Below are 26,572 nucleotides of genomic sequence, written 5' to 3'. Positions count from 1 at the left end.
GGTTATTACTCAGTGTCAGTGTCAGTGATCTGTCTGACCGCTCGTCTCCTTCACACCGCTCAGATCTAAAGCACAAACACGACACTTGACCTCGTCTCAAGGTCTAAATGAGAACACGCTGAACAATCAAGATCGGATCACAGGTGAATGAAGCAGCTGTAAAAGTAGAAGTGTCGGAAGTAAACGAGCATCACCGGGATTAGCAGCTTCATATAATTAATGATTCCTCGTCACCGGTGCTAACGAAGTGCTGCTAATTGGAGTAATTAGTGTCCGTGGTTAAACGAAGAGCTGGTTAAAGCCGGAACAAAACGGATGAAGTTTGGTTGAGAGAAACTAAACCTGCCAGATTTGTGTCTTCATTCAATAACAACAACATCATCACACACGACGTCTTTATTTTCAGAGCTGTTCGCTGTCAGGAAGAAAAAATGTAAATCTCTGTCATTGTCAGACGTCTGAACAAACGATTCCTCCACAGCTTAATCCGCTCTTTTTGTACTTGGATTAATTCATTTTCTCTGGCGCCGCAAACAAACAAACAAACAGGTGCGAAAACGCTGGTTTAAAAATAAATAAAAACAATGCATTAGAGTTAAGCGCCCGCTTTTGCCTCGCGGGGGAGCCTCATTTCTGGATATTTTCATCTAAATCTTGTTGTGTTATTAAAGGAATAATAGCCCCCCCCCCTCCCCTCCCCTCCTCGACCCCCCCGGGGGCACGTCCACATTCATATTCACAGCTTACCGTCCTGTTATTGCTCGGGGAAAGGTCTGTCACCAATGTTTACTGTTGCCCTTTAATGCCTCACCCTTTGTCGCCGTTAAGCTGAATCTAATGAGATTTCAAAGCCTCTACTAAAAGTGCGCAAACAAAGATCTCAGGTTATTGATGGATCTCTCTCTCTCTCTCTCTCTTTTCTGTCCTCCTGGGTTTTACAGTGCAGTCCCTGGCCGCCACGTGGAACCAAACCCTGATCAACGCCACCACCAGCCAGTGGAGCGGTGAGTAGTCGGGACTAGTGTTGTGGGAAATCCCGGAATAAAAAAAAAAGAAAGGATACATTTTAATCCAGCTTTAAGGCTCCTACATGTTTATATATCAATGAAATCAACAATACAACTCTATTGAAATGTTTTAAAAGGATAGTTCAACATTTTGGCAAATTGTCCCATTGCCATAATCCCTATAGTCATAGCAGTAGGCTTGTTACCTTTAATTGTCGGTGCAAGCTGTTTTTAGAACGGCGGAGCAGAGCCGCGAGCTGCTCAGAGCTACGCTACGGAGGCTCATGGGATTTCTTGGTTTCCCTCATCAAACTCATCAAATACACAATCCAACAACTCCACAACGCTCTGGTGGACAAGTTGTGACCTGCACATTCACCACGCTATGAGATAATAACACAACGTTACCAGACAGAGTTGTTTTAGAGGGAAATGCAGAGACTGCTTGATGAAAAACTGTCCCTGAAGGCAACACGCATCAGCGGTTTTGCATGAATTTACCTCTCAGTGTTTCCCCCAGAAAATTTGTTAGTTAAGGTGGTGTCTGACCTGTCGACGGGGGGGGGGGGGGCGGATCGATCGTCGGGGGGGGGCGCGGATCTGTGTTGACGGGGGGGGGCGGATCGATCGTCGGGGGGGGGGACGCACCGCGCCGTGCCGTATTAAGTTTCGCTTTCAACACGCGCTGCTGTAATGCATGCGCGCTTCTCTGTGGTGTGTATGTGTGTGAGGGGATGCGGCCATCGTCCGACGGGGGGGGGGGGGGTGAATATCGCTACATTATTTTTTTTTTATGACGTTAGTTTAGGCGGCAGCTCTTTGTTGTTAAGGCGGCCGCCTTAACAGGAAAGCGCTGCGGGAAACCCTGCCTCTAAAACAACTCTGTCTGGTAACGTTGTGTTATCATCTCATAGCGTGGTGAATGTGCAGGTCACAACTTGTCCACCAGAGTGTTGTGGAGTTGTTGGATTGTGTATTTGATGAGGGAAACCAAGAAATCCCATGAGCCTCCATAGCGTAGCTCTGAGCAGCTCGCGGCTCTGCTCCGCCGATCTAAAAATAGCTTGCACCGACAATTAAAGGTAACAAACCTACTGCTATGACTATAGGGATTATGGCAATGGGCCAGTTTGCCAAAATGTTGAACTATCCCTTTAACGTTATGAAAGGAGGATTAAAACAAGTGTGTCACACAGTTTCCCCACATTAATCAAACCGTGACACATTGAAACAAAGTAACAGTAATAAAGTTCAACCTCGGCTCATCAGAGCGTCCTGACGGCCGTCACACAGTATCATCCTGACATTTCTCCAAACTCTCTTTTATAAAGTCGCAGATAAATAACTTGACCTGCACTACACTGCAGTTAAACAGCGGAGTAAATTGGGGCAGAACTTTAAAACCGTGACTTAGTTTAGTTTATTTATTTATTTCATTCATTTATCGAGCATAAAAACAAAAAATAAAATAAAACAATGACAATACTGTAACTCTTGAATGAAAGGGGGCAGAAAGAAGCAAACTTATATTGTCTACGCCTTGTTACAAAGAATTAATTCACAAATTAGAACTTTGGCCTTTGTTGTGCTCAAAATATCACTACACATGCTTTGCAACATCCACCAGTCGATGGTCGCACTCAGGGGGCCTAGAGCTGTAGAGCGTTATTTAGAAAATGACCGGAATTCTCCTTTAATTGACTGACCATTTCCTGGGATTAAAATAAATTTAAAAAACGGGTCTCAGGGAAGAACTCTACAGTAGTTGGGACATTTTTCTGTTTTCTGATTTTTTTTTTTTTTGTTGTTTACTGTGCAGTTACAGCAGCACAAAGTGAAACGGAAGAGTTGTTGTGGAATACCCCACAAAAAAACCACAAGGGAGGGAGAGAGGGAGGGAGGGAGGGAGGAGAGTTAGATCTGAATTGGGATTATGAGGAACCGAACATCAAAGACGTGAAGAGAAGAGAACAATGCTGGAAATAGAAAGTGGCGTCGAGCCGCGGGAGTCGACGAGAACGAGGAGAGTAATCATTAAGAGCCTCTCGTGTGCACAAACGGCTTATTTACTGCCAACATCATCGGAGCATTATCAGAATTTCACCGCGGCTATATGTAGTCCCGAGCCACGCCAGGAATCTGTGTCTGTGTCTGACCTCTGTGCCCTCCCCTCCCCCCTCCTCCTCTCTCCCCCCTTCCTCCCCCTCCAGGCTCGGGCCTCTACTGTGACACCTCCATCGATGGCATCGGCACCTGCTGGCCTAGGAGCAGCGCCGGCCAGATGGTGTCACGACCCTGTCCGGAGATGTTCTACGGTGTCAGATACAACACCACCAGTAAGTGCACACACACACACACACACACACAAACACACACACTGTATGCACACACACACACCAGCTTCTGCCAGCGAAAAAACCCAGAAACAATAGATTAAAAACCAGATTTAATTTGCTTCCCCCAACATCCTCTATCCGTCTCTCTCCACCCTCCTGGGCAAATCCTGTTTACGTAATTGTGTTTACAGAAATTAACATGAGCATACAAATTAGTGAGAGACACAGAAAAGTGGGGAGAAGAGAGAGAGAAAAAAAAAGAGACACGTGTTCACAAAAGTAGGGCTGCGGCAGATAATAATAAAACACAATGAAGCGCTATAGACGACTAGAAGAAGAAGAAGAGGAGTGGAGCGCCCGCTGTGAAAAACGAATGTGTCAGGATTTACATGGTTGGTAGAACGACGGCGGGATAATGTCACACAAACCTCTGAAAGCTGCGGCTTAAGCCTGTTAAATGAGGGAGTCTATTCGTTCTTAAATTTCTTAATCGCTGCCCGTCAGAGCCGCGAATTCCAGGTCACAGGAATCAATAATCTGATTTATATTTACGTCCAAGTGTCTCTGTAGATATTTTATTAAAAAAAAAAAAAAAAAATCTTGATTTATCGGCCCGAGAGGCTGGGAGAGGAGAGGAGGGAGCAGGTTTTGTGTGAGAAGCTCAGATTTATGGTCCGGAGTCGAAGCGTTCTCCATCTTTCTTCCTCGCTGCCACGCTGGTTCCTCTGAGGTCGAAGTGTTGATCTGAAACTGAGGAGGAAATTGTTTTGCTCCGTAAACGACTGGACGTCTCATGGTTTCTGCAGAAAAAAAAAAGTGACATGAGTGTTTTTTCCAGATGCATGCAACATGACATAGTGTCTGTTTGTCACATTCCCCAGATGTTGAACCCTGGACTCAATCTTTATGTTGCTTTCTAAGATGTTTTTGTTATTTTTTATTCCTGAAAGAGGAAACTCTCCAAGTCTGGTGTCTCCTCCTCTGTGTCTCTAACCCTCCTCTCCCCCATGTGCATTTGTTTTCAATGAATCTACCATGGTACCATGTGTATATTTGTGTAGTCTTATCTGTCATAAACAAGAGATTACGGGTTACGTGGCGGCACATTACGTTTGTGTGGCGGTGCAGCAGAGACGAGAGCAGGGACACCGGGTCGGAGGCTCTGATCTTACAAGGTTGGTTTTCAGCCAAGAGACGCTAGGTGGAAGGCAGAGAGCCTCCATTCTCCCTGGAACTAGTTACAAGTCATTGATTTAACCAGCACTAGGACTCTGTTCTGCTTAATTAAAGTAAAAATGGAGCAGAGTTAAGGTAAAAATCCTGCATAGTTCCTCTTTAAATCTACATTTCTGCAGGAGACACCTGGTCATGTAAATAAAAAGTAAAAAACCACCATTAATATAAAAAAAGAGAGGACGAACGGACCCAAATGTTAATTGTTAGACGTTGTAATTATAAACACAGAGCTCAGTGGTGATTCAGAGCCAGAACTGAGTGTGTCGTTATTTATCCTGTGATGATATAACACGATGATAAATTTATAATTTTTCTGAATCTGATACAGAATCAGAACGGCTTTAATTGCAGAGTAATTTTTACTTTTTACAACAAAAACAAAACAAAACAAAACAAAACAAAACAAGGAAAGACAGATTGTTTATAAACAAAAAGAAAGGCAGGAAAAGTACAATCATGTCCAATCAGAAAGCCCCAGTCGTCATGGTAACTCGATATGTCCTTCACGCTGACCGCCCTGCAGCCTCAGTCGCAGCCGTCAGTCAAGTTTACGAGGGGTCAGAGTTCACTGAGCCTCGTTGACCCTGGTTTGACTTTTCCTCCGGTTACGCCGCGACGTTAACATTTGAGTTTTTACTTCATGTTTTAATGCAGAACGACAACGATGACGACTGACAGACTTGCAACAGCTGCGAAATAATGGAAAATAACTACACAAAAAGACACAAATGTAATGCAAAACATTCAGATTCCTCTCTGTTGTTCCATATTTAGCTGCATTTTCATTCTAGCATTTAGTTTAACTGCTTATATTCACAGGCCATTAGAAATAATAACGGTCAATTTCATAGTAATGTCTTGTTTTTGATAAAGGCCAAAGATACCACATGCTTCTCATGCTTTGAGTTTTTTTGGAAAGGCCAAAGAGTCCATTGCAATTGACCATGAATGGGCTATTTCTACACAATCAATCGTTATTTCTAGGCAATTTCTTGACATTATTGCGTAATTAACGGCCTATAATGTTTTTGTTGTTTATTTCTACATCCAGCTGTTACACATGGATGTTATGTCAAAGACGGTTTAAAAAACAAGATGCTCCACTACGAGTCAGTTTCCTGTCTCTGTGTCCTGTGGGTTTCTCGATGACTCGGCCCCTTTTAGGAGACCAGCAGACCATGACTCCGCCCCCTTTAGGAGACCAGCAGACCATGACTCCGCCCCCTTTAGGAGACAAGCAGACCATGACTCCCCCCCCTTTAGGAGACAAGCAGACCATGACTCCGCCCCCTTTAGGAGACCAGTAGACCGTGACTCCGCCCCCTTTAGGAGACCAGCAGCAGCAGTAGGTCTTGAGTCTATTGACTCCAATGGGAGAAGTGAACGTGAACACAGATTATGGTCGATTATAACGTCAACAAATGTTTGCGCCCGTGCCAACTAATGTTCTTAATGCTAAATATGACTGTTAGCTGTGTTCATATCTAATATTATCATAAGAAAATATAACTTGCTCACTTCTCTCTACCAACAACTTTTATAAATCCACACACACATTCACAATATTAGGTGGCAACAGGAAGTGTAAACCGTTTCATATTATTGGTGCAGCTTGTAGTGAGCCATCTTGTCATAGTAGAGGACCTTTGGTTATGTTTTTCTGCTCTTTTAGCTCCGTGTTTGGTCTCCTCCGGCTCCTAAAGAGGAAATATCTTCACTGTTTAGCCGCTAAACGCTGCACGTTGTGTGTGAGCTGTTTGTTGTTGCAGAGCAGATGCTGCACAGGAGACAGAGGTTTACAGATGTTTTAATCTACGAGCAGCAGCAGCAGCAGTAGAAGGTGTGGTGAAGCTACGATAAAGTAAAGCTGCAGCCTCGGCAGCGCGGCGGCCCTGGAGACGTTGTTATCATGATGAATGTGGATGGTCGTTGCTGTGAGTGCATAACGACCGCAGACCTTCAGCTCTGCAACACTTCTGCTGCCGCTTGTTTCCCTGTTGGACGTCTTAACACATCCAATGAGTTCCCACCTAAATCCTGAGACCTGATCCAAATCACATCAGGTCTCAGTGGTGGGCTGGTATCTGAGTGAATCACAGTGGACTCTCTCTCTCCCTCCCTCTCTCTCTCTCTCTCTCTCTCTCTCTCTCTCTCTCTCTCTCATGTGCGTCATCGTTATTACAGAAGAAAAATGTGTTTTTGCGGCAGACGGAGTGTGTGAACTGTGGATAATCAGGCTGCTGTCAGCGCTGCTGTTCTCTCTGTGCTCGGGTCGCTCGGGTCAAACACGTCTTAGATCGGCTCTAATTATCGTCCAGACTTGTTTCTGTTGCAGCCTTTTCGGGGTTCCCATCAGATCACTGGATGCTCTTTCATTTAACTTCTGAAATGTTTGAGTGTCGAGATTTTATTCTGATTCTGCAGAAAACACGGTGGAGATAAAAAAAAAAAACATCCAGTGGGTTGAAAGCGAGTTGCTGCTGCTGCTGACATCACTTTGCAGGCCAGGTAGCAAATTAACAAGTGAGGCCGTGAGACCTTGAACGAATTAACAACCTACCTGCAAATGTCACGATCACTTAGAGTTGATGCTGGTGTGGTCTGTTACTCCTGACTCGCCCCTATACTCCACCAAAATGCAAATACAATAAACGCACCATACCTCCACTCTCCACTCCTCTGCACATAAATAAACTTGTAAAATAAGAAGCCTGTTAGTAACCGGAGGAGACTTTGATGCATTAGGACAAAACTGAGCTGCAGGAAGAAAAAAAACTATGAGACAGAGTACAAATAATGAGCTGAACCACGATGACGATGACGATGATGGACAACCAGCTCACTGCAAAAACTCAAAATCTTACCAAGAATATTTGTCTTATTTCTAGTCAAATGTCATTTCTAGTCAAAACAAATCTAATTATACTTAAAATAACACTTTTTTTTAAACTTCTTTCAAGCATATTTTCACTTGAAATAAGTAGAAAAAACTGATAGTGGAGCAATTTTTTCTTTCTTATTACAAGTACAAAAAACTGTCAAGATTTTTCTACTTATTTCAAGTGAAAATTAGTTTGAAACAAATGAAAATGATCTAAAAACAAGTACATTTTTAGGTGATGAGTCTTATTTTAACTGGAAAGAGATTAGTTTTGACTAGAAATGAGACATTTTGACAAGAAATAAGACAAGTATTCTTGGAAAGATTTTGAGTTTTTGCAGTGCTCTGAGTCCACGTCCAAACCTGCAGCTGCTCAGGTGAACCGTCTGAACTAGAATCTGATCTCCACTTCAGAAACGACTGAAGTTCAGATTTGATTTTTAGGATTTAAGATCCAATGATTCCTCTTTTTAGAAAAGTAATTGATGTGGCGTCGTACATCTCACTCTGTATATCCATAAACAGAGACTATCGCCCTCACTGCAGTGGCCCCAGACCCGGTGTCATTCCTCCTCTCTCTCTTTCCCCATTTCCTGTCTCTCTCCAGCTGTCCGGTCAAAATAACCACCCGACCCCCCCGCCCCCCCCAAAAAAAAGTAATTGGTTTCATGGACACTGACCTTGCACTCTCAGAAATGATAGTGTTATGAAACCTTGTCTGTTTACAGTAAAAAGGGATACTCCACCCAAAATCTATAATTCACCAGTTTTCTACTCACCGTCATGCCAAGGAAGCATTTGGAGAACTTCCAGAGTCGTCAAAACGCTTTAGGAGTTCCAGTGGGGGTCCGGCTGGCAACGGATTTTCTTTTAATGCTGCACGAGATTTGCTGTGGGATGTTCTTCCGTGTTTACATCATACATCCAATGGTTTACAACGACCAACGAACATCTCATCTCACGGCAAATCAACTGGGAGCTACTGCTACAACAAGGCTAAAAACAGAGATCTGATTAAATTTTTACAAACAACTTTTCCATGTAATGTGGCGGCTTCAGGACACTTGGGTCAGTACAGACGAGCGATATGGAGGTATCTGGATGTTTCATAGTGTGTGTTTTGGACGATTCAGAAGTGAACTCTATCTATTTTGATGACTCTGAAAGTTCTCCAAACCCTTCCTTGATGCATGACGGTGAGTAGAAAACTGGTGAATTATAGATTTTGGGTGAAGTATCCCTTTAAGTTGATTGACTTAAAGTCAGAGGTTCGAAGACGATCACATACCGTCGTAGTTCCGACCATAAACGGTGATTCGGCGGCGTTATTCTCATGACCCGCCGGGCAGCGTCCGCAAAACCGAAAGTAAGGAAACACTGGTCGGCTCGCCTAGCGTTTCCACCATTAATAATAATAACAAAATAACGATAGAGACAAAACGATATATTGATCGAAAATGGAGCCATTAACAAGTGTGGGTAACGTAGATTCATCCACATTAACGTGAGACTTTTTTATAACCAAATACAAACTCCTCGTTGTCCCTTTAATATTTCAAAATCTACCATAAAGTCAGAATTAAATGTTGCACAATCAACAGATTAAACACCAGATCAGATAAATCTCCATAGTCCACCTGGTTCTCAGTTGACTGACTTGGTTAAATGAAGTCAAGTCGGCCTCAAAACAAAGAAAACAACTTAACATCACCACATAGAAACTTAACGAGGCTGAAAATTTCCAGATTTTAACAAAAACAAAAACTTTTTGGACGTTAAAATGTAGAAAAGGTGGAAAAGTTTCCTCAACGAGATGAAGACGTGAACTCATCGTGTTTTCACCTGGACGTCGACGTGTCAGAATGAGTCCAATAACTCATAACCACTGTTGTTCACATAAACATCAGCATGTGTGTGCAGGTAAACGGCTTCTTGGCACTGAGTCCTATCACACCGGGATCTATAGTGTGTGTGTGTGTGTCTGTGTGTGTGTGTGTGTGTGTGTCTGTGTGATGTGTATCTATCTATCTAGGCCACTGCAGCTCTGTGAAGGTAACGCAAACACCACGAGGGGACGTACAGTAAACACAATTAAGTAAATTTACGAGATAAAAGCGAATGTGTTTCTTGGTAATTTAAAGTCTTAAAACCCCCACGGGCCCCTGAGGAGAGACGGAGAGAGAGAGGGAGAGAGCTTGGCTGTAATTCAGCTGCAGCTCACTGGTAATTTGACACTGCGAGGTTCATTTCACCTTCAGGATTAACATAATCTCTGTTCGAGCGTAGCCTAAAAGCTTTAAAAAGACTTCCCATCAGCTGACGGTGCCAACGAAGGTCAACGGAGGGAAGGAAAAAAAAAAAAGGGGGTCGACGTTGTGTTTATTTTATGAATGAATGAACGAGTTCAAGGCGGATTATTCACTGTATATTAGCATGGATTCATTACATATGTGAGATTTTGCACCTACAGTACATGGTTAAACCTACAGGGTCTGGTGTGATCAGATCATGTGACGGTTCCAAAACGCTGTAAAAAAAACAAAAACAAAAAAAAAACGAGGTCATGTGTCAACTTCACTGGAAAGTGCAGATTGGAAACTGCCTCCCAGTTTTGTGTTTGAGGTTTATCGACCATGTAAAACCAGAGATATGTTGTAATATTTATTGGAGCGTAACAGTGGGAAGTGATGGGCTGGCGTGGTCCAATCAGCTGACACAACTCTACGTGATTTTAGTGTGTTTTTGGGCCCAATGTGTTAATAAAGTTGCTTAAAGTGAAAAAAACTGTCAGATCATACAGGTGAAGTTGTGCTGAAAAAAAAAAGGTATGGTAAACATTTTTTCTACATGGTTTATGAAGGCAAAATTCAAAAAACAGGCTCAGACCCCTAAAGGGTTAATAAATGAAATGTTGTTTTCTGCACAGTGTGAGACAAACACGATGACCTCGTGTTTATTTTATGAATGAATGAACGGGTTCAAGGCGGATTATTCACTGTATCCACAAGTTTCCGAACGTCATCTATGGTCGAAGCCGGAAGCCGGTTTTGGTGGAATTGTATGTTACGTTTCCATGGTTTTCAGTCGTTGTCATAGTTGCGGTAAACGCATGGATCTATTAACGCTGGCTTTTAACACGGATGTCAATTTGCGTGATATCCACTGTTAAAAGCTGGTGTGATGATCCATGCGTTTTACAGATTTTCATTGGAGAAAAAAAAATCCATGCATTTACCGCGACTACTGAAACCATGGAAACGTAAACATAAAATTCCACCGGAAGAACTTACGTTTTTGACGTTCAGAAAAAGGTGGATATCAGCATGGATTCATTATATAATATGTGAGATTTTGCACCTACACGGTTAAAACCCCACAGGCTCCAGCGGCGTGATCGAGTCAGATGATGTTTCTAAAATGCTGTAACAAAAAAAACGTGGTCACCTGGAGCGCTGCTGTTCAACTTAACTCCAAAGTGCAGATTGGAAACTCTCTCACAGTTTTTGTTTGATGTCGATCGACCATGTAAAACCGGAGATTACGGTGTTAATGCCATAGTACAGAAATATTTATCAGAGCGTAACAATGGAAGGCGAGTCAGCTGATACTACTCAATGTGATTTTAGTGTATTTTTGGGCCCAATGTGTCAATAAAGTTGGTTCAAGTGAAAAAATAATAGTCAGATCATTTAGATGAAGTTGTGCTGAAAATAAAGATACCAAACATGGGTATGGTAAAAGGTGTTTTTACGTGGAATATAAAGGTAAAAACAAAACAGGCTCAGACCCCTAAAGGGTTAATAGATAGAGTGATGTTTACTTCAGAGACAAACACGACGACCTCGTCAAAATTCAACTCGAGTTCGTTTCAAGACGCTGAAACGTCGAGGACTCTTCAGAGGACGAACAAGGACGCTGCAGTTTTACTTTCACAAAAAAAAAAAAAAAAAACCTTATTTAGAAAAACATTCAGTCTGATGGAAACACATTCTCAGGTTTAAACATTCGGTTGGGATGGAGTCTTAATACTTTTATCGATCCCTCTGCTTTTTCCTGCAGGGCCGTCATCAGGTCAAAACTTCAATTTAAATACCTGAAAAAACTAAATTACATTGACATATGAGGGTTGTCACTGTGGCTCCCAGCGCTGTGAACTCCAACAGAACCAGGAGTCAGTGAACACAACATAAGGAATCATTAGAGAGATTATTTCTATCATGTTAAAGAGAAACAGTGTGAAGAACAGAGATGAGATGAATGCATTAGTAGGCTACTGTGTTAATGCATATTTAATTAATCGATTATAATGAGGGTTTTACAGTCGATTCATTTATTAATTGGTTATAATTAAACACTGTAAAATTGTATAATTGCCTCAGTGGCACAGTTCATCCTCTCTACACTGAGGACAGAGAAAAATTTGAGAATTCACATTTATAGCTTCGCTTCAGACTGACGAGACTGAAGTTTACGGCTTTGTTCACGTTTAAACGTTTAAGAACTTATTTTAGAGAATAAATGTATTTATACACCGGATGTTCTTTCATAACAGAAGAAGTCAGCGACGGCTAAATAAAGTTGCTGCGCAGCCTGCAGCGTCATGACACGGCACAAGACACAGATTTCTAATTATTCTCTCAGCCTGATCAACCTCATGATAATGTCCTGGTACAAACTGAACCGTCCTCACTCTGGAGGCTCAGGCACAAGACACAAGGCTGCCGGAAGAAAAACACTCAAAAAGAGACAAAAGACAAGGACGAAAAGATGCTTAACGGGTAAATAGGAGAAAAATATACAGAAAAACTAATCAACAACCCGTTAAAAGATGCACATAACAACAAAAAGAGGCAAAACAACTACAAAAAAGACTCAACAACTACAAAAAGACGATTAATATGTAGAAAGAGATGAAAAACAACTTCAGGAAATAAGGAATTTACTATGAAATAAGACAAAGTAATAGTTTAATTGATTAAAAAAAAGGTTAATGGGTAAAAAAAGAGTTGAAAAACAACCACAAAATGACATAGAATAACAACAAAAAGACTCAATAACTACAAAAAGATACTTAATATGTAGAAAGAGATTAAAAACAACTTCAGAAAGACAGGAAAATCACTGTAAAATAAGCTCAATAGGTAAAAAGAGATTAAAAACAACCAGAAAATGACACAAAATAACTCAAAAAAGGACAAAACAACTACTAAAAGGTGCTTAATGACATGAAAACTATGCTAAATAGCTATACAATTATGCAAATGACGACAAAAAAGACACAAAACAGCGACAAAAACATGCTAAACACATAGAGAGAGATGAAAATCAACCACAAAACGACTAAAAAAGATGGAAAACAACGACATAAAGACTCAAAACATCGACTAAAGAGATGAAGACCAGCCACAAAATAACACAAACAAACCAACTACAAAAATGCACAGAAGGGATTTTCACGAGAGAAAAGAACAGACCAAGAAGAGATGAGTAAGATAAACATGAGACGATGCAAAAAATTAATGCAAATAGAGACAAAATAATCAGAACGAGCTGCAGAGAAACGTCCCAAAGAGACCGAGGAGAGGAAGAGAAACCACCGCAGAGACACAGAGGAGACGACTCACTGAAACAATACAACAACAACATCGTGTTGTGTGGCTTCTCTGAGTTTCCTTCTTATTCCTGATGAATCTCAACACATTCCTGCATCACAATTAAAGGGATAGTTCACCCAAAATTCAAATTTCTCATTATCTACTCACCCTCATGTCGACTAAGAGCTGGGAGAATTTTCAAAGTCCTCCGTGCCTTCTCTGAGTTATGGGGGGGGTCCGCGCAGCAGTATTTGTCCATATAATCGTTGTGAATGGTGCTCACTTTTCTTCGTCCAAAAAGACACACCAAAAAACAACAAAATACCTCCATAGTGCTCGTCTGTAATGTCCCTCTTGTATTGAAGCCCCGACATGAGAAATTGTTCTGAAAAAAATTAAATAAGTCTATATTTTAAGCTTGTTTGTGTCGGTGCAAATCTCGCATGAGAACAATTTCTCATGTCAGGGCTTCAATACAAGAGGGACATTACAGACGAGCACTATGGAGGTATTTGGATGTTTTTTGGTGTGTCTTTTTGGACAAAGAAAAGTGAGCACCATTCACAACCATTATATCTTCTCTTGAATTTCCCGCTCTTTCCTCTCTCTCTCTCTTTTGCTCTCTCAGTATACCACATCCTTACTTTTCTCCTTCTATGATTTCAATTAATTAATTTTTTGTACCTTATTTCTATTGTCTCTATTTGTTACTGAATCACTTTGCTCTTTATTTCTCCATTTTTTTCTCTCATTTCTGTTCATGTTGCTCATATAACGTTGATTATGTATGCACTTTATCTCCTTTTTTTTCTATGTTTATTTGTTAGCCATAGAAATTTGTCTTGTTGTAATTTGTTATAGGGGTGGAACTTATGTACAAGCCAACCAGCTTCGTTCCCTCCGTGCACCATTGAATTTAAATGTGTGCTAAATAAATAAACTCTTAACTCTATATGGACAAATACTGCTGCGCGGACCCCCCGTAACTCAGAGAAGGCACGGAGGACTCTGAAACTTCTCCCAGCCCTTAGTCGACATGAGGGTGAGTAGATAATGAGTGAAATTAGAATTTTGGGTGAACTATCCCTTTAACGGATGCGTCTAAACCACGACCGCATGTTGGAGGCGTTCACTGATCGTTGGGATTTTTTCAGTGGTGAAAATCTGAAAGTAAATTCTTCTATTTCTTCTTTTTATTCATCCGGGCCAAAGAATGTGGACATTGAGGCTGCAGCTAATTAGCTCCCACTTCGTTTGCAGCCACCAAACACACACACACACAAGGTTACGATTAAGTGCCCAGAGCCGATGTGATGTGATCTGATGTGATGTGATGTGAGCCGATCCGCCATGTTGGAAGGAGAAAACTGTGATGCAATGCCTTATTTATCACGGTGGACGACAAAAGCTGCAAACACTAAACTTGTTGTGCACATGTTCGCAATATGTGAAGCCGCTGAGGCATGAAAACACCGAAAAACACATCATCACAAAACATAAATTTTAGAAATCACTCTTTTACAGATGTTCACTGATCTTTACACTGCAAAAACTCAAAATCTTTCCAAGAATATTTGTCTTATTTCTTGTCAAAATGTCAAATTTCTAGTCAAAACTAATCTCTTTCCACTTAAAATAAGACTCATCACCTGAAAATGTACTTGTTTTTAGATCATTTTCACTTGAAATAAGTAGAAAAATCTGCCAGTGAAAGCAAGTTTTTTGCACTTGTAATAAGGACTATCAGATTTTTCTACTTATTTCAAGTGAAAATATGCTTGAAAGAAGTAAAAAGTGTCTAAAAACAAGCTTATAATGTGATGAGTCTTATTTTAAGTATAATGAGATTTGTTTTGACTAGAAATGACATTTTGACTAGAAATGAGACAAATATTTTTGGTAAGATAATTTGGGTTTTTGCATTGTAAATCCTCTTCTTTTTCTTCTTTGTCCTAAAAACACTGAATTAACCCCCTTTACCACACACGGGACTGCTGGAATTAACTAATGATTATAATATATGAAATGAAAACAGATCACAAGCTGTGACACATAAATCAACTCTGACTTATAATAATCATCAGACTATAAAAGCCAATTACCCAGCTCTTGTTGTTTCTACCTAATTAAATTTAATCTAATTGTTCAACCTAATTGATTTTAACCCCTTAATGCCCACTGGCCCACACTCAAAACAAAAACTCCAAACTTAAAACTGAAAGACGCTGAAAAAACCATCCAAATTTACAAAATGACACCAAATAACAAAAAAAAAAAATGCTAAATAAGACACCAAATGACTTTAAAAAGACAAAATGACAACTAAAAAGTGCTTAAACTTTTAATATTTATGCTCTTGTTTTTGAGAGTTAAATGAGATTAAATGTTGTAAATAAACTGAAAACGTTCTTCTAATATCACTGATACAGTTTTTTTTATTATTAAGCCCAGTAGTGACAGTGGTCGTGGTGCTAATGTGCTGCCATCAACACTCTGTTAACATGTGAAATTGGATTTATGAAAACAAACAGCAGACCCAGAAACATGGTTTTTATAGTAATATTTGGACTTTTCATTGAATTGCACTCTTGGTTGAACATACAACAGGAACAACTCCTTAAATATCAGAACATAAACGGATCTAAAAAGGAAAAATGTATCAAATAAAACTCCTAAATCTGACTTTGACCAAGACAACTCACTGACCCAGTCTTTATTTTTGGATTCATTTATTGTTCCATATTCGCCCGTGTTTGTTTTTTTCCCCTCCTCTCTCTGTATTTCTTTAAAAATATATATATATAAAAGGTATAACCCATATTGACTACAGAGGGTGATATATTTTTAAAGAGGAGTTGCATGTATATCCTGAGACGGGAGGATTCGGAGCGTATCAGAGTTAAGTACAGCGAGGCGGAGGAGGAGGAGGTATAGTGGGTAGTGGTGGGGGTATTAGTGGCGGTGTAAGTAGTGGTGGGACAGTAATAAGTGGCTTTAGGAGGAGAGCGCAGGGCAGTTAAAAGGAGCGAGCACTTAAAAGCCTGAGTGGTTGTAGCTGCCGCCCTTCAGCTCCAGAGGGAGATCACTGCAGAGTTCAGGTGCACCAGCACAAAAGTCGACTTCTCAGCTTCCCCCCGCGGCTGCTGCAGACTGTCTGTGTGTGTGGATCCATGAAAAGAAAGATTTACTGACACGTAAAAAAAAAGAAAGAAAAAAAAAAGAAAAAGAAAGTTACTGCAGAGGACGACGGAGCGAATTCCTGTCTCTGCTCCAGTTTACAGATAGATAACACAACGGTGCCGTGAACCGGACCACAACTCAGAACAACAGTAAATCTGCTCTGCTCCACAACGGGGGTCTGCAACGTACACCCCCAAACTGATGCATAAATATATTAAAATGATGTTTTATATCAAACTGGGCACTCAATACAAAGCTATTTCTAATAATACACAAGTTCATATATTCGTGTTTTTATTTTAAACATGTGTGAGGTATGGTGAGTCGTGCCACTGCCATTTATAAACACACCTAATTAAATACAAGATTTTTACCTTAAAGGGACATTGTGTAACTTCTCCTGTTATCTTATTCACGAAAATCGATTATTTGGTTCAAAAGTCTGTTTTTCATTAACCAGTAATCCCCCCCATCAACAAACTGAAGTGTTCCTTTCAGCTCTGAATTAGCCGTTCATATCATTCATATCTCCATGGAGCGGGTAAGCTCGGTGCTGCTGCCATGTGGTGTCGCCATGTTTTTTACGTTCAGTGGCAGCGTGACGGTAGGAAACCACGGAAACTCAGCGGAGACACCGGAGCTGTTGGCTCAGGTCGAGGTGGCGTCTGTGAAAAGTCACCACGGTAACGCAGTGAGGAGGAATGGAGCGTTACGCTGATGCTGCATTCACCTGCAGTCGGGCAGACGGCCGTCGCTAACAAACCAGATGTCGTTTTAGTCACAGAAGTAGAGAGAAAGCCGGTAAAACGTGGGTCAGGTAAACAATACGACATCACCATGACAACATATTGTCACGTGTATTGTTTTGTCTCCACTTGTTTACATAGAGGCTTGTTTATGCCGTTACGTGCAGCGGCTGTCGTCCGTCTGCCGTCTGCCCAATTTCACGTGAATGCAGCATGAAAAATACGATTGAGTTGCTTGCGATATACAACCGCAACGCTAGATGGGAGGAATTCCTACACAATGTACCTTTAATAATACACATACAGCTTATGATTTATTGGCTTTACAACTAAATGATGCTAATTAGAAATTAAACAGTTTGTGGCTCCACTCGTGTGTCATTAAACCATAGTAGCAGAAGAAGTGTGATGATGTCATTAAAAGAGGACCAGTCGAAGCTCAAACGGTGGAAAACGACGAGGAAACAGTGATGGAAACATTTCTGTTAGTTTCATCCAGCTGTTTTTTATACAGATGAATGGAAACAATTTGAATGATTATCCAAAAATAAATAATTGCAATCAGCTCTGAATAATAATTGTGATCGGGAGGTGATGATGTAATAATTGTGACCTGCTGCCTCGACTGCGGTTCGTTATTCACCTGAAGCTGAACGTCTCAGGCAGATAGATTCATAAGAAGCTTCATAAAAACCCGGAGAGGCTAAATAGAAATAAATCTGACATCCATTGTGTGTGTGTGTGTGTGTGTGTGTGTGTGTGTGTGTGTGTGTGTGTGTGTGTGTGTGTGTGTGTGTGTGTGTGTGTGTGTGTGTGTGTGTGTGAGAGTACGACGCTGCTTCCTCTGAACAGCAGTACTATGAAACAGCAGTTCCATGAATCGGGACATGAGGCTGGATTTCCAAAATTAGATCCAGACAAATCCTCGACTTAAGTTGCTGAGCCGTAGGAGTCTGTTTGTTTGTGTGCATCCAGCCGCGCGCATCCGTTTTATTTTATTTTATCAGAACCGGTCCGAACTTATCAAACCCAGGTCCCAGCGAGTTTAACCCCTGAAGGACCAGAGGCCTGCTGCTGTTCTTCTTCATTACTGTCTGTGTTAATTATTATCACTGCTGCTGCTGCTGCTGCTGCAACAAAGGACAGGATTAATGAATTATACCTGACTCTGAATACATTTACATAAAGAGCCGCTGCTGCTCCTCAGTCCGCAGAGCTTCAGAGATACACTAATGAAAATTAAAGCTGCACAATTAATTAATCACACTTTAATTGAAATCACAATATGACGATATCAAAAATAATCCCGCGCAGAAAAAAAAACATAGTTTGAAGACGTAAGAAGACAAAACCCAACAAACATGACGTCATCGGTTTTATGGTTTTATATACAGTAGCACCTTTCAAAGCAAATAAATGCCGTTCAAAGTGCTTTACATTTTGATTGAAAAAGTATAAGAGGTGAAACAAGAAGAATAACATGGAGACTAATGCACAAAGATTAAAAACAACAATAAAATATAGCAATAGTAAAAAAAAATAACAACTTTTAACAACAATAAAATTTAATAAAATAAAATGCAGGATAGAAATATAGGGCAACATATAAAAAACACTCAAAAGAAAGATAACAATAAGAGAGAAAAAAGTAATAAAATAGAAGAATGTAAAACTGTAAAATAGAATAAAATCACTATGAGACTATATCATAATGTGTCAGAATGAAAAACAAAACAAAACCTGCTCATATCATCACAATAAGACATTATTATAAAAATCCCACATTAAACACTGTCCCTCAGTGAACATATTGATGCATTAGTGGCAAAATATATTTTAATTCTCTCAGTAAAAGTAAATGTTTTTCCTGCACTGTGGAGGTTCTGGCTTCACCTGTTTGTTCGGTTTAGTTTGTTTGTTTGTCAGCAGGATTAAACAAAACCACTGAACCGATTCGCAACCAAACCTGATTCAGGATCAGTTCAGGTCCAGTGATTAAAAAAACAACAACATACACTTTGGTTCTGATGCGTTTTAAAGGGACATTGTGTAACTTCTCCTCTTGTCTATTCACGAAAATCGATTATTTGGTTCAAAAGTCTGTTTTTAATCAGTAATCCCCCCCATCAACAAACTGAAGTGTTCCTTTCAGCTCTGAATTAGCCGTTCATATCATTCATATCTACATGGAGGAGGAATGGAGCGTTACACTGATGCTGCATTCACCTGCAGTCGGGCAGACGGCCGTCGGTTACAAAGCAGATGTCCAGAGAAAGCCGGTAAAACGTGGGTCAGGTAAACAATACCACATCGCCATGACAACATATTGTCACGTGTATTGTTTTGCCTCGTGCTGACGGACCACTTGTTTACATAGAGGCTTGTTTATGCCGTTACCTGCAGCGGCTGTCGTCCGTCTGCCGTCTGCCCAGTTTCACGTGAATGCAGCATGAAAAATACGATTGAGTAATAGATAGATGGGAGTAATTCCTACGCAATGTACCTTTAAAGGAGCCGATACAAGATGATTAGAAAGAAAGAAAGAAAGAAAGAAAGAAAGAAAGAAAGAAAGAAAGAAAGAAAGAAAGAAACTTCTTCATAACGTTATTTAACTTGGCTAGATATTCAGATCCAGGTGATAATCCAGATGTGTAGGTTGTTTGGAGGTTTTTTGCTCTCTTCACATCTGGTTCGTTCTGTGTGTGACGGAGTGAAAACACGTTGAAATATTCATACGACGACACCGGCTGATTTTATTTTTAAATAGAAATTAAACTTTAATGTTCCAAGAGGCCGATCGTATGTTTTCCATATGGAGAATAATCTGCTGAACATGTAACACAACCTGTAACTGGAACTCTGGGTAAAGGGGGGGAAATAAAGGGTCCAAATGAAGCATCAAATATCAGGTTGTGTAGTTATTTTTATTATTTAGTTTTTATTCTCAGGAGTCGACTCGTACTTTCCGTGGCGCTGCAGGTCAGATGGCGTCATCTGCCATCTGCTACCACACACAGGACGTGACATTTGAGAGGATGATGTCACTCAACCAGGAAACACATAGGACTGTTTTTATATGTCGGTTTTGTCCCGACTGACACATTTGACCTGATCACACACATACACACACACACACACACAGACAGACACACACAGACCACGTGTCCGCACTGTAAAAGCCTGTGGCCTTAAAGCAGCAGTCTGACATTCGGGGGTTAAATAGGTTTATTGTCTGTGTGAGCGACAGTCAGAGGACGAGATGAACGACTGAGATAAACTTCACGTTACTGTTAAATGTCAAACTGTTCCTTTAAATGTCTGTGAATTAAATTAGATTTTAATATAAAGGCTAAACTTGATATATTTCTACTAATCATAGCAGCTCTTAGTGCGAGGAATAAGATGTCATTCATATATACAGAATCTATGGATAAGTGCAACATTGGTTAATATGGTTATTTTAGTATAAATATGTGTAATATCATGTTTGTGTTGAATCTTTTGGACAGTTTATGTTCATTTTACATGAATGTCCTGTTGTTTTTGGTGTTGTGTATGTGTGATTTGGGTTTTTTTTATGCAGCTGTGGTTTGAACTTTTACCCTTAGTCAACATAGTCTTGGACAAATTATCATATCATATCGTATTGTATCACTTAAGCTCACCAATAACAGAAGAAAAAACAGCACAAATTACACTTAAAACAAAACCACAACAAGAACACATTGGAATAAAATAATTTAAAATAACAGTAGAATTGAAAATAATCCTATCGCATCATGATGTATCGTATCATTTCTAGTTAGTTTCCTGAATTTACTCTGTCAGCAGTGGTTCTTCTTTAGATTCTCTTCAATTTTTGCTGATTTAATGTTTTTTTAATTCATTTTTTTGTGGCCATTTCACACCTTTTATTAGATAGTCAGTCTCTCCCTCTCTCTCGCTCTCTGTCTCCTCCTGCTTCCCTGTCTCCTCTCCCTGTCCTGAGGGGAACGACATGCAGTAAAGATCGTCACGGTCGGGCGATCGCTGCTTTGGACTGTGTCAAGATGGGATGTGCTTTAAACCACTTGACCACCGAGTACCTCATATTGTATTGTTTGTTTCTTTTTAAAGCCCCAGTATGTAACTTATTTGGCTTTTTATTAGCAAAAATCAAATATTACTTTCATATGTATTTCACTGAAGTCGAATTACACCCGCATACAAATGAAAGCTTTCTGGTACCTAGAATGAGCTGTTACAAGTTGTTACAAATACATAAGTGGGCGACGCACCGAACCGAGGCGGCCATGTTGCATCGCCATTTTTTACGTTGAGTGGCAGCGTGACCATAGGTAACCACGGAAACTCAGCGGAGCTCAAACCAACCGGATGTCATTTTACTCGACGAGAGAAAGACGGTAAAACGTGGGTCAGGTAAATGATACGACATCACCATGACAACATCTTGTCACGCCTGTATTGTTTTGCCTCGTGCTGGCGGACCACTTGTTTACATAGACGCTTGTTTATCCTGTTACATGCAGCGTCTGTTGTCTGTCTGACGTCTGCCCGATTTCACGTGAATGCAACATCAAGAATATGTTCAGATATGATGGGGGGAATTCCTACACATTAATGCACTTCAACGTAAACTTGTCATCACCTGACAAGCCAGACTATCATTAAAATGTCTAGTCTGGGGGGCGGTGCGTGGCGCAGTGGGTAGAGCGGCCGCCCCATGTAGAGGCTACAGTCCTCGCCGCAGGCGTCCCCGGTTCGAATCCCGCGTCGGGCAGACCTTTCCTGCGTGTCATTCCCCCTCTCTCTGCCTCCCCATTTCCTGTCTATCTCTACTGTCATCACTATCAAATAAAGGCAAAAAGCCGAAAAATATACTTAAAAAAAAAAAAAAAAAAAAAAATGTCTAGTCTGGCAACGACCGGTAGACCTCGGCTCAATCCAGGGGGCGGGATGAAGGCTGTCTTTCAAACTGCCTCTGCACCAATAGGGTAGCGCTACGACCAATCAGAGCAAAGAGCAGGATGACGTTAGCCTGACAAGCCAATTAAAATGTATGTCGTCATCGCGTTAAGCCCGCCCAAGGACTCTCTAAGCAGATAGAGCGCTGTGATTGGTGAACACAAACGGTGTTCGAGACTCAAAAAGTTCCTATGTCTCGTTTCTAGACAAATATATTTGCTGCCGCTAGGGTGCGTCTAGATTTCTAGGCTAATCATCAACATCTTTCGGTTTGAAAATGCGCCCCGACTCGATTTGTACCCGAACAGCCCTGTTTTTTTTTTTTAGTGCATCACATTCAAAGTGGCTAACGAAGTGGAAACCAAGAATAACATTAATAATAAACGGCACTCAGCAATAAAAAAAAACAGGTCTGTGTGTGGATCAGAGGAGTTGAGTCAGTGTTTCCCGATCTCCAGATCTCCCACATGATTACAGTGCGTTGTCAAACATATGTGTGGAGGGGCGGAGGGGCGGCGGGGACGGACTGACGGACGTCCAGGGGGCGTGGCCGTCCAGACTGCTCAGCTGCTGCTTCATGACAGCTGCTGGTGGCGCTGCCTCCTCCGGCTCCATGACTCAGCCCACACGGCACAACAACTGTCTTCTGTTGTTGCACGTCTTCTTGTCTTCTTGTCTTCTTGCCCCCGCCGCCCGGAAACCTCCGTCACCGTGTCAACGAGAGGGCGTTCACATGTGTTTGTTTGTGCACGTGTGTGTGTGTGTGTGTGTGTGTGTGTGTGTGTGTATATGTGTGTGTGTGTGTGTGTGTGTGTGTGTGTGTGTGTGTGTGTGTGTGTGTGTGTGTGTGTGTGTGTGTATGTGTATGTGTATGTGTATGTGTATGTGTATGTGTATGTGTATGTGTATGTGTATGTGTATGTGTGTGTGTGTGTGTGTGTGTGTGTGTGTGTGTGTGTGTATGTGTGGTGAAAGGAGGATCCTGTGTTTGTTTATGTGCAGTCTGTCAAACCTGCTGCGAGTTGCCAGGTCTGGTGCCAGTCGAGGAGGAGGAGGAGGAGGAGAAGGAGGGAGAGGAGGGAGGAAGAGGAGAGAGGGAGAGGAGGAGGAGGGGGAAGAGGGAGAGGAGGGAGGAAGAGGAGAGAGGAAGAAGAGGAGGAGAGAGAGGAGGAGGAGGAGGGAGGAAGAGGAGGAGGGAGGAGGAGGAGGAGGATGAGGAGGAAGATGAGTAGGAGGAGGGGAAAGAGGAGGGAGAGGGAGGAAGAGGAGAGGGAGGAGAAGGAGGGAAGAGGAGGAGGAGGAGGAGGAAGAGGGAGGAGGAGGAAGATGAGTAGGAGGAGGAGGATGGAGGAGGAGGAGAGAGAAAAGGAGGAGGAGAGAAGAGGAGGAGGAGGAAGAGGACGAGAAGGAAGAGGAGGAGAGAGAGGGAGAGGGAGGAGGAGGAAGAAGAGGAGGAGAGAGAAAAGGAGGAGGAGAGAAGAGGAGGGGGGGAGGAGGTGGAGGGAGGGAGGAGGAGAGAGGAAGAAGAGGAGGAGAGGGAGGAGGAGAGAGAGGAAGAGGAGGGAGAGGGAGGAGGAGAGAGGAAGAGGAGGAAGATGAGTAGGAGGGAGAGGGAGGAAGAGGAGAGAGGAAGAAGAGGAGAAGAGGAGGAGGAGGGGGAAGAGGAGGAGGAAGAGGAGGAGGAGGAGGAGAGAAGAGGAGGAGGAGGAGGAGGAGAGAGAGGAGGAGGAGGAGAGGAGGGAGAGGAAGAGGAGGAGAGGAGAGGAGAGGAGAGGAGGAGGAAGAGGAGGAGGAGGAGGGAGGAGGAGGAAGAAGAGGAGAGAGAGGAAGTGGAGAGAGGAAGAAGAGGAGGAGAAGAGTAGAAGGAGGAAGAAGAGGAGTAGTGAGGGTGGTGGTGGTGTTGGTTTTATTTAGAGTAGCCCTCGCGGTCAGTGGGGTGGCCGAGCCCTCGCCCCGACTCGCCCTGCTGCTCACTCACAGGGAAACGCATCGTTGTGCTGAATGAGCCAGAGGAGCGTGTGCACTGAATATTAATCCACGGGAGCATGAGAGCGGAGTGAGAGCGTGGAGCCGTGGACGTCAGAGAGAGACGAGACGATGGAGGGAAAAGGGGGAAAGGGCCCTGAGGTTACTGAATCAATTCCATTCAGATTCATTTAGAGATATTTCAGTTTTAAAGGGATAGTTCAACATTTTGTGCAAATTGGCCCATTGCCATAATCCCTATAGTCATAGCAGTAGGTTCGTTACCTTTTAATTGTCGGCGCAAGCTGTTTTTAGAATGGCGGAGCAGAGCCGTGAGCTGCTCAGAGCTACGCTACGGAGGCTCATGCATGGGATTTCTTGGTTTCAGCTCATCAAACTCATCAAATACACAATCCAACAACTCCACAACGCTCTGGTGGACAAGTTGTGACCTGCACATTCACCACGCTATGAGACAATAATACAACGTTACCAGACAGAGTTGTTTTAGAGGGAAATTCATGCAAAACCGCTGATGCACGTTGCCTTCAGGGACAGTTTTTCATCAAGCAGTCTCTGAATTTCCCTCTAAAACAACTCTGTCTGGTAACGTTCTGTTATTATCTCATAGCGTGGTGAATGTGCAGGTCACAACTTGTCCACCAGAGCGTTGTGGAGTTGTTGGATTGTATATTTGATGAGTTTGATGAGAGAAACCAAGAAATCCCATTAGCCTCCGTAGCGTAGCTCTGAGCAGCTCACGGCTCTGCTCCGCCGTTCTAAAAAATAGCTTGCACCGACAATTAAAGGTAATGAACCTACTGCTATGACTATAGGGATTATACGTAAACGCTGCAACTCTTCAGTACAGTTGTGGGTGATAATCGCCCAGATCTGACAGAGGAAACAAGAAATGGCATAAATCTAAAGATTGATCTAAGGATTTTATGAATGAATATCAGAATTTTTAAATGAAGATCGATATGAATCGGAAAAATAGATTTTTTAAACCCAGTCCTACTGGTTTTCTTCTAACTTTAGTAGAAGAAACAAGGTGATAGAAATAGAAGCAAAACTAAAGAGTTGTTTTCCACCTCTGGAGACTGGAGCTTGTTGGATTAAGTTCGATTCTGAACTCACAATATTTCTTCTACATTGCTAATTAGCTGCTAATTGATTGATTTAACACGACCCACTACAGAAGTAAACGCTGCAACTCTCCAGTACAGTTGTGGGCGATAATCGCGATCGCACTTGATCAAAAAATTTTATGAATCGATATCAGATCTTTTAAATGAAGATCGATATGAATCGGAAAATCTTTTTTTTTTTTTTTTTTAACCCAGCCCCACCCGATACGAAGTGGCGAGCCGCGGTGTTGTGTCTGTCACAGACCTGCATACACACATCAAGTGTTTCCACTAACACTTTATTATGACACGGAGGCTGAAACTACCAGCATGCATCAGGTCCTGATGAAATATTCACCTGCTCCTGCAGGTCCTGACTAATTCATCACACAGACACACGAATATAAACATGCAATGTCAAAAAAAAAAAAAATCCATGTTGTCGCCGTCTCGCTCGTTAACAAACCCGACGACTCCAGATCTTAGGAGACACAGTAATAAACCCCGCGTCTCTGTATTTTCAGCCACTCGTCATATTAATTAATTAATTAGGACAAGTCAAGAGATGTTCATCCATCACGGCGGCAGCTCGTGACAGGCTCGCTGGAGCGGAAAACAAACGTACCTGCCTCTGTTGTCATGTGAGGAAAGGAAGGGATGTGACAACATAATAAAGCCATGAATAATGCAACAGGTAAAACATACAGAGCTGCATGTTTAACAATGAGCCACTTCCTGCGTTGCAAATCATTTATTCTTTAATTAAAAGCTTAAAACGTCAGATTTACTGTATCTCCAGTGTTTTTCACCCTGTCGGTTCACAAATAGTAAAATAACAGTTGTTTCCCCCTTTTCCCCACAGTCTCGTCTGCCACTGGAGCAGATCAGCGTTTTATTGGTGGCTGATTTATATAACAGAATTACCTCATGATAAAGTGTTATAGTGTTTTTTCCCCGCAGTAAGTAGAAGGAAAGTAGATTATTCCTCTCTCTCTCTCCGTGGACCTCGTTTCAACACAGGCTGCACTGTTAAAACCTTTGAGGTGTCTAATTCTGCAGAACCAAACAGCAGCGAGCCAGAACACACACCCAGCGTGAAAACTGGCATCGGCCCGTCCCCCCGTCCCCCCTCAGTGTTTCTCAGCAGACCGCCTGCGATTTCTCAAGAGCTTCTCTGGTTTCCACTTTGAATGAGTCGAACATCTTCTCTCTTTAAAACGAGTCAGAAGAAAAGAAAGGAAAAGGAGGGAAACTTCTTTAACAGGTTTACAAAAGCTCAGGTGTGACTGCTCACCTGAACATTCGCCATTATTTCACTGTGGGAACGTCGCAGCGATAAAATGAAACAGCTGTTTGGATCCAGTTCATGAAGTGGTTGGGATTCAGGAATGTTAGCGATTATTTCCCTTTGTACCAGTGGTGGAGGAAGAAGTAATACAAGTAGTAGTAACTAACTACTGTAAAATACTCTATTGTCAAGAGTCAGTATAAAGGTAGATGTTTGTATTAAAGCTTCTTCAAAATAAAGGTAG

At 41.8% G+C, this 26,572-nt stretch overlaps 1 protein-coding gene across 2 annotated transcripts in view; it reads left to right on the top strand.

Moving 5' to 3' along the window:
- The window catches only part of LOC146967178 (corticotropin-releasing hormone receptor 1-like), a 103,045-nt gene that overhangs the window by 7,872 nt on the left and 68,601 nt on the right, over positions 1 to 26,572 (top strand). For both annotated transcript variants that reach the window (XR_015034366.1, XM_085760820.1), the window contains exons 3-4: positions 942 to 1,004; positions 3,218 to 3,343. Coding sequence is in view for 1 of the 2 variants with exons in the window: in XM_085760820.1 (XP_085616946.1) it covers positions 942 to 1,004; positions 3,218 to 3,343 (189 nt within the window). In the remaining variant the exon portion in view is untranslated. The remainder of the gene's footprint in view (positions 1 to 941; positions 1,005 to 3,217; positions 3,344 to 26,572) is intronic.

Source organism: Trachurus japonicus, chromosome 19 (assembly GCF_045865225.1).
Source record: "Trachurus japonicus isolate A0001 chromosome 19, Traja_1.0".
In the NCBI taxonomy this organism is placed as follows: Eukaryota; Metazoa; Chordata; class Actinopteri; order Carangiformes; family Carangidae; genus Trachurus; species Trachurus japonicus.
This window is presented reverse-complemented; position numbering and strand designations above follow the sequence as displayed.